The sequence below is a fragment of the Lingula anatina genome, chromosome 1 (genome assembly GCF_051362555.1).
Source record: "Lingula anatina isolate TDL-2025a chromosome 1, LinAna3.0, whole genome shotgun sequence".
Classification (NCBI taxonomy): domain Eukaryota; kingdom Metazoa; phylum Brachiopoda; class Lingulata; order Lingulida; family Lingulidae; genus Lingula; species Lingula anatina.
The window spans coordinates 5,538,382-5,549,673 of NC_141767.1; the positions used below are offsets into that span (position 1 = coordinate 5,538,382).

The window sequence follows — 11,292 nt, forward strand, 5'->3', positions numbered from 1 at the left end:
TTTTTGTTCTTTTTTGACAGCCCTCGTGGAAACTGCAAAAGAAAGACGCCGCAAAGTTGTGACGCGCTAAACCTTCCTGCCGTCTCACATGACGTGTTTCTTCTGTGACGTAACTACCAGTCATCACAACCGCGGTCGACGAAATGGTATGATAGGTTTCTTCTTTTTTTAAATATTTTCCTTGGTATTATCATCATGATAATCTCATCAAAGTCATTTTTTCAAAACACTTCAAAATGAAATAATGCGTAATTTTGTAAAATTTGCGTACACATTGCTGACTAACGATTAAGACGCCTTTTTATTATTTCTCTTTCTAAAAACTTGTGCATATTGATTGTCTGAAAATCAAACGTGACTGAACAACATTAATAAAAATTTATGATAAAATCATAAGAATCAGGTACATAGCAAAACATTAAGTACTGGACAAATGACATTTCTTTTCCAGCCATGGCGCGGGCTGGGCAGACTGTTAGGTCGAGGCCGTCAGCAGCGGTACACTGTAACCGCAAACAGCGCTGTCGTCGAGCATAGAGATGAAGTGGCACAGACGGACGCACCTCTTGCTTTTACGTCGGACGCCCAACCTGTTGCTAAACAAACCAAAAACGCGTCTGTTCAAACAGAGGAACTAAGATTTCCCGTCAATGACAGTGCAAGGGTCGACGTAAAAGAATCTGATTATACAATTGCAGGTTATTTTCTATTCGTTAACATGATATTAATCTCAAAGGCTGTTTCCCCCCAATATACTTGATCGGTAACTTAAATTTATATTAATTGTGATTTCCCCTTATTACAGCACATGACAGTACCGCAACCGTTGTTTAAAGTCGCATTAATCTTTCTTTTTTCAGAGGTGAGCCTTGGCATACTTCTTATCGGTATTTTAAGATGAACTATTTTCTTATTGCTGATGTGAACTTGTAGGTTTAGTGAATTGGGAGGATCTTGACCTGTTTACAGTATCTCACTGTTGGCAAGTTGCCATGAACATCTTACCCTTGTATCAGTTTACAATTTATCGACTTTAATCGAATTCTGGTCCGATTAAGAATTTATTAAGTGTCTTGTTTAGCTCCTTTAAGTCTAGATATCATATTGTAAGCCATAGGTGAGATAGACAAGGGACTATTTTACTGATAACACGGACCCCAGGGCAGGCCTTCCCTTAACCCAATATTTTTTCGTCCCTATGACATCAGTGGCTTCTTAAATAGTAAACAAAATTTTAAGTGTGAGCGAAACAATAATTTTGCAACAGACTACTGGCGCACTCTATAGTCAAAGAGAATTTTTTTCGTTAGGCTACAACCTCTTTTTACGGCCGTGGGTGTATACTTTCCGAAAAGGGAGTGCTTTTTTCACAATGTATGTGATATGGGTGCGCCTCACGGGCCCAAATCATGGACGGAAAAATTGATCAAATACAAAGTGGGCAATATTTTTGTAATAAAAATATTATTAACATTAAATATTGAATGAACTTAATAGATATACGTTGTAAACATCTAAATTCTCAACAATTTGGCTACGGCGGTAGTAAACTCACTTTTGAATGAAATCAAAAAATGGCCACGCAAATGCGCTGCAAGTATTTGGACTGAACAAGTGAACTGAAGCTACCACTGAGCAGGAAACAGGGTCGAATACTCGTTTAAAATCTGTTTTCGCGACAGCAGTTCATCCCTTTGCACATGATTTATGCTATTTTAAAACTCATTTTATTTTGATCAATTTGCGCTTTTTATTTTGATTAATTTGCAAACATCTTGTCATTCATTTTTCTATATTTTAGATGATCAAGATCAAGGCAAAGATCCAATCACCCTCATTCAACTACCCGATGACGTCATACTCCATATATTACGTTTTGTTGCCATGGATTCCTCCTTTCTGTCCGTCCGCTGTGTTTGTAGGCGGTTGTTTAATTTGATGAAGGACCGCAGCCTGTGGTACAGAGATACATTGGAAGCCCATAATGACTTACCGCCTAAACTACTCCTTCAAGTCATGGAAATGTCGTCCAACATGCTCACCCACCTGGACACGTCATTTTGTTTGTCTGTTACTGACGAGTTTTTGGCTTGTCTCATCTCCAAGTGCCGCAGACTGTGTCATATTAATATAGCGGGTTGCTCTCTGGTCACCGACGCTGCAATACGACTAGTAGCCGACGCCGTTAAAAACCTGCGTACACTTATCATTAACGAATGCAGACTAATAACATGTGGGGCAATCCTGGATGCCGTTACGGCACACAAAGCAAGTTTGCAGCGGCTAGAAATGGCCAGGTGCTTGGGAATGCGACAGGATCCGTATAAAGTGGGATACATAGCGGAACACTGTGCCAACGTCAAATACCTCAATATTTGCTGGTTCTCCAACTACAGCGAACATGCCCCTATACTGGACATGGACGTCTGCAAGTACGCCATGCTCTGTCCATTCCTAGTCTCATTAGACCTTGGACATACCCACGCCACTGACCACTGCCTAGAAGTGGTCGCAGGGTGTTGTAAAAACCTGGAAACTCTCAGCATGGCTCAGTGTTTCGTCACCGACGTGGGGCTCACTAAAATCGGCAGGGGACTAAACAAGATGAAGTCTTTGAACCTAGCAGACGGGCAGCACTTCGGCGATGCGGGCATGTTCACCATTTATAGAGAACTGAAGGCTCTAGAGTATCTCAATCTCACTCGATGTTTTCGTCTCACAAACCAATGCATTCAGAACGTTCTCATTGAACTTCCCGCCTTAAAAACACTCATTCTGAAGCAGTGTTATAAACTCGACGACAGCGGGCTTCACCACCTGCTGATTAGGAACACTTCTCCCAGACTATATTACCTTGATGCCAGTTCTACGCTGATCACGAAGGCACTCATTGACAGAATACGTCAGGCTCGCCAGCAGTTGGTCATCAACTACCATGACTGTCCCTACACCAGACACGTGGACTGCTCACAATGGGGCGACTTTGACGCCCACGCCGCGGCACTGACCACTTTTGGTCTTTTTGAGGATCGTCATTCAGAATGAAAATTGAAATATTTAGGGCGAACTTGCAACTTACATTTGTTTTAATCTTCATATTTCGCTTATCTATGTATTCCAACATGTGCTTCAATTTCCATTCTGTTCATTTGTTCCATTTTCTCTCGGTCCGCTTTCTTTACATTTTGTTATAAGGAACCACCCTTAAGTTCTGATGTTAAAGACCTTTAATAAAGAAAAATTACTAATGCTCTTCAATCAACTTACTTTTTATTTAAAAAAAACTTGAAACGATGCTCTGTTCATACAAAGACACCCATGCTTTAGCTTCAAATACAGCACATCACTAAACGGTTCTGGTATTGGTATATTTCATATGGTATACCTGCCCTGTATATGAAAGTGTGGCCTTTGGAAAAGTTTGGGCCTAAGTCAGTCAACCTTCAATATGATGAATATACAGTCTTCAAATTTCACCAGAAGCCAGTCACATTAGTCTGACTCGATACTTGTAGCTACAGTCAAAAAACATATTGGGGTAGCATTTTAAAATTAAATTGAAGGAGTTTATTAAAGAGAATCATAAATGTGCTAGTAAAATAGGAACAAATTGAAAAACTGCAACATGTACATCAATTCTCCTAAAGAAATAAGTGTCCTCTTTCATCAACTCCACTCCTCTGGGTTAACATCATATTCTGACATCATGGAGGTCAGTCTAAACCAGTAGTTCCACATTCCTACATCCACGATTTGATCCTTGAACTGCCACCACCTCCAGGAGACAGACTTACAGTGGGCGGCATACAGGTCCACATCCGAACCATAATCCTTCAAATACATCACTGAGCATATACCCAGGTTCAGCCGCCTTAGTTCATCATGGTTTACTGCCTGTGCCAACATCTGCATGTGCCTATCACTGTTTGGGTTCCGAACAAGATGGCTAACTGCGAGTAAATCGTTAGTGTTCTGAATTAGTTTTATTCGAAAACTTTGTTCATCTGGATTGGTGTGCCATGAATACAATAAGCCTCCTATTAGTGTTGTGTACCATGTGGCTCTGAAGGGATGGTCTGCAGCATCCTTGACAGTTTGTTTGGCAACATTTGTGTAATCAGTGTAGACTAGCTTTATGTAGTCAGCTGAAATTGAAGAACAAAGATGTATCAGCAAATATAAAGGGGACTGTGACAACAACCTGCTAAGAATAGTTTGCAAAGACAGCAGTTTGTAAAAATCAATTAAGTTATGTCATAATAATAACAGCAATAGTCAAATAATTTCAGAACAAACATTTCCAACTCAATCCCAGCAACATGACTTTTCAACAAAAGCATGCTTATTAAAATGCCCTAAGAAGCAACTGAATTAGAAAGAGATGATACCAGTAGTTCAAATAATTACTAAGTTATTTCATGTATGCATACATAATGAATTGATCCTACAAAAAAATCACTCTGTCTTCTTAGCCATCTTTTCCGTAGAGTTTCCTTTATGTATCAGCAAAAGACCCAACACTATCAAAGAAGCACCCAGACACCAAACAAGGGATAATGTCTCTCCAAACAGAACTCTCCCCAATACAGCCGTGAAGAAAAAATTGGAAGCTGTATTTGTCACTGTTGCCTCCAACGAGCTGCTGCAGCCTTGTAAAGCCTTCACAAAGAATGTCCACATCAGTGCATTCCAGAGGAATATCATTGCAAAGAATGATGCCCTGAGGTAGTATATCACAGTGTTGCAGATCTCCTGGCTGGCGATAACACCATATGTGTCAAGCCCCAGTATACAATAGCTCAGGGCCACCTCCCCTGTCATTGCCAGCTTTGCACTCACAGATGCCAAGGCAGCACACAAGCCTGCACACACTGCCAGCCCTGGGCCTAACATTTTGCTTAAGTTTCAGCTGCTTGGATGTTCATTGAGTTCATGAAGGGTGCGTATCACATGGGGTTTTCCAATCTGAATGACCTCAGTTCCTCTTACTTTCCATTCCAACCTCCTGCAACAGAGAATTCCTTAATACAAAACCTGATTGTTATGTCATGAACAGCTTTGACTGAATCAGTTTGCATACCAAATTATGAAAATCTCTCTTGCAAGGGAAGCACAAGTGAGCTGAGATCATTCAGATTCGAAAAATTTACAGCACTACAGCAGAATCCACTGACGACTCAATGTCATGTTTTAGATCGCCGAAAAGGGTAGTTGAGTCGACATGTAATTATTATTACTACAAGTTATTGTCATTTTTTATAACTTTGATATTTACCAACGTAACTGCCGAAACGTTTCAGACGTCCACCTGCCTTCGCCATGCTTTGATTATGGTAGCTGCGGAGCTGAATTTGAAACAAAATAATTCTCTACCTTTGATTTCTAAAATACTCTTGTATAGAAGTAAAAAATAAATATATAAATAATACAATTTTACCAGAGCTTTTAATGACCTTTTAGTGTAAGATTTTAACCGGAAAATAATTTGCTGCGGCACTATAATAAGTGCCAACACAAATTTGGCACAAATTTCACATTAGAAGGTGTCATACAACAGAATGGCAGGAAAAGATTCCACGTTACTTGATATTGATCAGGTATTTAATACAACAGTTTCTGCTGTTTCGTGTGGTCTTTGTGATGTATCAGGACTGTAATTTTTCTCTTTGAGTATCGTGAACTACAAGCAGACGAGTGTGATGTACATTTAGTGTTGCATGAATTATTCATCTGTGATAATAATATAGCTATATTTATACATTGTTCACTTACCATTGGTGAAGTGATGGTTACTTTAAGTTATGGTTTACTTGGCCGGTTACCACTTACGACCTTATTATTATTGAAGTTTTACGTTATGTTTATCTTGTAGTGGGATAAAACAAAGGTTGTCTTACATGGTTTTTACATCCATCAAGTATCAAGCTGGTAGTTAACAGTGCAATATCAATAGGTTATACCAGTATTACATTGCAACTCTACTGACGCTACACTGACTCTACATGAATCCATTTGCAAGATGTTGTATACAAACTAAAACTTTTTTTTATTCATTGCAGGATCCAGCTGATCAGTTAGAGTTTCAAGGTATCTGAATCAATTAAATTAGATTTTTGATGAGTTTGAAATACTCTTAATCGAAATGCTTTTTCTTCAGTAACAAGAGTTTCCACTACATGTATGTCATAAACTGAGTTGATGTTTGGGGAATGGGGGCTCATGTTTCATTTAAAGGCGCCCCCAAAAAAGCCTTCATTGTTACTTTTACTTCATGATGATTTAAGAACGGACTTAAACATGTATCTGTATATAGATAGCAGATGTTCAGTAAGGCATATTATGAAAATCCAACTTGTGTACATATTGGTATATGCTGGTAGTAGCTTTTTATATAATTCCTTTGAAAAACAATGTTATGATTTAAAAAGTCCAGCAAAGCTCACAAACAATTTGATGGAAACAACATCTATTGCTTTTTCCCAGATATTCCCCATATTCATGGTTCTGAAAAGGGTCCACGTGATGAAGATGGTCAGACACACACATTTACCACTTTCCCTGCAGCAGCTGATGATTCTGAGGATGAAGTGGAGGGCAAACCACAGGTGATGTGTGGACATTTGAATTCAGGACTATATTCTATTAATTTAATAAGAGTGTATTAAATCATATAGCTGAAGAAATATGTGTATATTTGAACTCAATGCATTAACATGGATTCTGCTACACCACTTTAGTAAACCCTGACCATCAATGTTTGATGCAGTGTTTCATGCATTTTGCAATCGACTAATGGAAATTATAAGATAATGTAATTGAATAATCCAAAATAATTAGTTTGGACCAGTTGACAAAATAGTCTTGAAGAATCTGAAGCTAAATTTTCCCCCTTGATATAAATACATTTATATCAGTATGGAAGACATTTTTTTTTTGTATTTGATAAAATCATAAATTTTTTTTCTCTCCTTACCAGCTGTTGACAGACAAAAAACAACCATCGTTTTGGACATTTGAGTACTACCAGACCCTGTTTGATGTTGACACCATTCAAGTAGTAATCAGGATTCTGAACTCTGTGGTGCCCAGGCCTAAATCTAACTATCTCCAGTCCTATATTAGACCAAACCCAGACTTGTATGGTATGATTTTTGAATTCTCAAAATTTTCTATCTGTAATTCAAAATTGATTTTAAAAAGTAAAAACCAAGGGTAACATAGACATACTGGAGAGACTAAGACTTGTTGAGTGTAACTAAAATGTGCATGCAAAATTACATCACATTAAAACTGTAGAGAGAGCACCATTTGATTTCCTGACAGCATTTTTCCCCAATATTCCAGGTCCCTTTTGGATATGTGCAACATTAATTTTCACCACAGCAATCACTGGAAACCTGGCAAACTATTTTCACACAGAAGGGAGAGATTACGAATGGAAATATGATTTTCACAAAGGTGAGAAATTAACAGAATCTTAATATTGTTTAGCTTTTGCATGTTTGCTGTGTGTATTTATAGTTTGACAGTTATGGCAAAAAATTACTATGTTTTCTTTTTAACAGTGCTTGCTTGGTATGCTTTGTATTTTTCAATTAATTGAAATTATTAATAGATTAAGTTTGTTTGGTGTTGTAGCAGCAAGATTTCAATGAAACTCCTTGGGCAGAACACAACTTACAAGGCAACCAGTATTCACAAAAAGACTTTAATTTGTTATTTGATGAATCATTTCATTTCTGATATATTTGCTTTCAGTGACATTCTCAGCTACAGCAATCTTCAGCTATTGGCTCCTGGTCCCCTTAGCGCTGTGGGGGTTCTTGTGGTGGAGGCGTAGCTCAGCTGGATATAGCTTCTTAGAGATACTCTGTGTATATGGGTATTCTCTGGCCATATATGTCCCAGTGTCAGTAAGTATTGACTTACAACTGATGAAATTCTGGCAAATTTTTATTTATATATTGTTGTGGCACGATTTTGGTGATTCCCCTCCTTAAATATTATTCATTTAGTGCTGACTTCATATATATATGCAGATTCCATTTTGTTACCTTTCCTACAGTGTACCTAGATAAAGTTTTTGAATTGATTTCAGATCCTGTGGGTGATTAATATCAGTTGGCTTCAATATTTATTGGTGATTCTATCCATGGTGCTATCTGGGACAGTCCTTGTAATTGTGTTTTGGCCAGCGGTGAAGGAAGATGATAAAAAAGTAAGTTGACAAGACTCTGTCTTGATTTGTTAACAGTGTGTACAATAGTGTTGCTGTTTTGTTGATTTTAAATAATCTGAGTAATTATTTATTTGTTGTTCAAAGAATGGAATTTTAACAACATTAGCATTTAAAGGGGTGGGTTGCATATTGTGTCATTTCCTCATCAGTCTATTCTAAAGTACCGCACACAAACCATTTTTCAGCCTTTTTAGAGACTCATTTTGTACTTACTATGAGGTCATTGATATTACATGCAATATAATACAATAATTTGAATTTATTTTTATTTTCAAGTCTGTGATCTTTGACCCCGTAAGAGATTTTCCTTTGTTTTTGGTGTTTTGAAAAGGCACTTTATTCAGGCTCCTTCGTCCCTACCCTCATTCACAATTTTATTAAGATTAAAATCTCTGCTTTTTTAATAGCTTAAGGTAGAGATTTTTAGTTATCAAAATAAAGGGCTTTCTGATTAATGACCAACATAACTAAAATATGCCATGTTTTAAGTATTTTATTGTTATTGAAATTAAGGAAACAAAATTATAGAGCATGCCACAGTAATTATAATGTTGAGAGAAAATAATGTTTCAGTGGGGACTACCAAAATTTAAAAAAAAAAAAAGATCTAAAGTTTAAATGATTTTGAAAAATGTTTTGGTGTATGAATGGATTAGGTGAAGTTAACATTGAGCATTATGTTCAGAGAGTTAATTTTGCAATCAAAAGCTCTTTCATGAAAAATCTTGCACCAATAAATTTGCTTCCTTTCCTATAGTTTAGTTGTTTGTTTGCTGACTGAACAAAATCAAACTTTATTTTCTTATTTTGAAACTCTCAAATGACATGCCTGTGTTAGAAAGAAAAAGAGGTGTGGGTAAATTGTGGGTAATTTTTTTATTTGGGGGGGAAATATGTGAGATTTTTTTTTTTTTTTGAGGTTTTGTAATGATTTCCACTTCCCAATCCTTGTCCCTTTAAATTTGATTTGTAAATTAATTTGCTTGGTCAATTATGCCATATCTTGCCATTAATGGGGATGGCTTGTGATCTTCCACCAAGATTTTTTGTAGGTATAATCCAATTGATATATTTTCCTCAATAAACGCTGCAGCTCATTTGTTTTTAATTACAAAACTCCCTTTATGTTGAAAGCTAAAACAAACATTTACCTTTTACCTGTTTTCTTTTTGATTTGCATATCAATTATTTTATTTGTAAAGACATTTAACTTGCACATTTGGGGTTAATATTGGGTCATTGATGGAAGATAGATGTGAAGATTTACTTTAAAAATATATTGAATATATTTCCTTTGTATGATTGGGTTCTTGATCAATGTAATGACAAATATGCTTGAACATTTTTTTTAAACTGATTGTTGGTAGTTATTCAGTGTATTAACAATATTTAATGGGTTCACTTTTTTTTTTTTTGAAGAGTTGCCCAAATTATTACAGACAGATAAAATGCATTATGTTATATTTTTTGGCATACTTTCTGTAGTGTCAGTATATGTTTTCAGGTTGCTCTTGGTACTCTACTTGTCATATTTCTCCTGCATGGCTTGTTAGCTGTAGGATTTATGGTGAGTGGCCATTCAGTGACAGGGAACTACATGTACATGGTCAATCTTTAATGTTGCCAATTACTGTTCCAACATATCTTTAACTGTAGAAGGTTGAAGTCTAATATTATAATAAAGATGAAACAGCTTTTGACATTTAAATTGTGATGAGTAATACATATATTGTTTATTCCAGCTTTATTTCTTCCGGTTTGCAAGTGAGTCCGGTTCATCATCAAATGTGACAACACCAGCAGCAGTGACATCTATGGTTAATTTACAAGCTAACCCTGAAGCTCAAACCAAAGTGACACAAGTTCTAACAACAGCTGCAAAGCAACTCATGAACTCTTCAAAAACGTGATCTGATTTTTCATAACCTTTCAGACCAATTACCTTTAATAGTAGTGGTATAATCAGTGGTATAATCAAGTATAATCAGAACTTTTCATTAAGTCAGACCTCTACAATATGCATAAGAACAAGCTATTTCTTCTCAGACGAAATGTTCATTATGCTTGAATGGACAGTTCTTTTCTCTCCTTGATGAGAGGGTGTTTACGTCTACTTGGATTTTAATGTGCTTGTACAAACTGAACTGGCATTTTCTGTTGTTTTCCCTGGTGGAATAGTTATATCTCTCAAGATTGTAAACGGTGTTTTCTTCACTTGTAGACAGGCAGCTACACCAGGTTTTTTTGTGCATTCCCCATTTGGTAAATGTTTTCATGGTACTTCCATAGCATGTGTAAGTTATTCTAAGTTATGGAATCCAGACAGTCTGGTCTCTCACTAATATTTATAGGTTATTTCTTGCTGTAGAGTTGTCACAGGGAATGGGTATAGGTGCTTTATCTATCTCAAATATAAATCTATGAGACATAATATGGATATTTTTGTTGTTTTGTGGAAGTGTGGAAATAGGTTTCCCTTTGTACTGCTTGAATTAAATGAATATAAGTTTATTTACAAGTGCCCCTGATATAAGTATGAGAAGCAGAGGATCTGAGATGGGAATATTAGATGGAATTAAACAAAGTGATAATAATGAGAATAATTTGATGTGACCCATGCAGGCATGGACCATAGAACTCTTTTGAAACTTTGAAACACTTGTTACCTGAAAATATTGCATTCTTCCTGTCGCAAAATTTTTCATCTAGATCTTTAAGTTAGAAAATAACTAAAACATGTTTATTATACATTTCCACAATATATTGTCAAGTCCGTGCATGTGCATGAAAGATTTTAATGGCATTTAAATGCATTTGTGTATTTATGTTGTCAAAAGATAGACTACAAGATAATCCAGATTTAGGGTTTTTTAAATTCTACTGTTACTTTTCAGAAATAAGGGAGGATAAAAATAAAATCATTTGTGAAATTCTTTGAAATATGTCATTATTTTAAAGAAAAGCTAGGGATTAAATTGGTCTACAGATTCTAATCCAAGTGATGGAAAGAACACAATTATGTCTGCACTGCAAAAAGATAAAATATTTTCATA

At 36.3% G+C, this 11,292-nt stretch overlaps 3 protein-coding genes across 4 annotated transcripts; 2 read left to right on the top strand and 1 right to left on the bottom strand.

Moving 5' to 3' along the window:
- The first annotated feature begins 442 nt into the window (after nt 1-442).
- LOC106174016 (uncharacterized) lies at nt 443-4,145 on the top strand. The gene is made up of 2 exons (XM_086995320.1): nt 443-698; nt 1,802-4,145. The coding sequence occupies exon 2, from the start codon at nt 1,885-1,887 to the stop codon at nt 3,043-3,045; it is 1,161 nt and encodes a 386-aa protein (XP_086851446.1). The 5' UTR covers nt 443-698; nt 1,802-1,884; the 3' UTR covers nt 3,046-4,145.
- On the bottom strand, nt 3,254-5,406 carry LOC106176576 (mitochondrial import inner membrane translocase subunit Tim29). Its single transcript, XM_013559037.2, has 2 exons — nt 5,276-5,406; nt 3,254-4,145 (listed from the first exon to the last, which is right to left on the bottom strand). The coding sequence occupies exons 1-2, from the start codon at nt 5,319-5,321 to the stop codon at nt 3,667-3,669; spliced, it is 525 nt and encodes a 174-aa protein (XP_013414491.2). The 5' UTR covers nt 5,322-5,406; the 3' UTR covers nt 3,254-3,666.
- A 34-nt stretch (nt 5,407-5,440) lies between these two features.
- LOC106176574 (protein YIPF1) lies at nt 5,441-11,169 on the top strand. 2 transcript variants are annotated; one of them, XM_013559034.2, is made up of 9 exons: nt 5,441-5,597; nt 6,060-6,087; nt 6,484-6,605; nt 6,977-7,142; nt 7,345-7,458; nt 7,759-7,913; nt 8,099-8,218; nt 9,744-9,806; nt 9,982-11,169. In XM_013559034.2, exons 1-9 carry the CDS (start codon nt 5,559-5,561, stop codon nt 10,147-10,149), a joined length of 975 nt encoding a protein of 324 aa, XP_013414488.1. In that variant the 5' UTR covers nt 5,441-5,558; the 3' UTR covers nt 10,150-11,169. The 2 variants fall into 2 exon arrangements, with proteins under 2 accessions (XP_013414488.1, XP_086851788.1); XM_086995662.1 differs by lacking the exon at nt 9,744-9,806.
- The last annotated feature ends 123 nt before the right edge of the window (nt 11,170-11,292 follow it).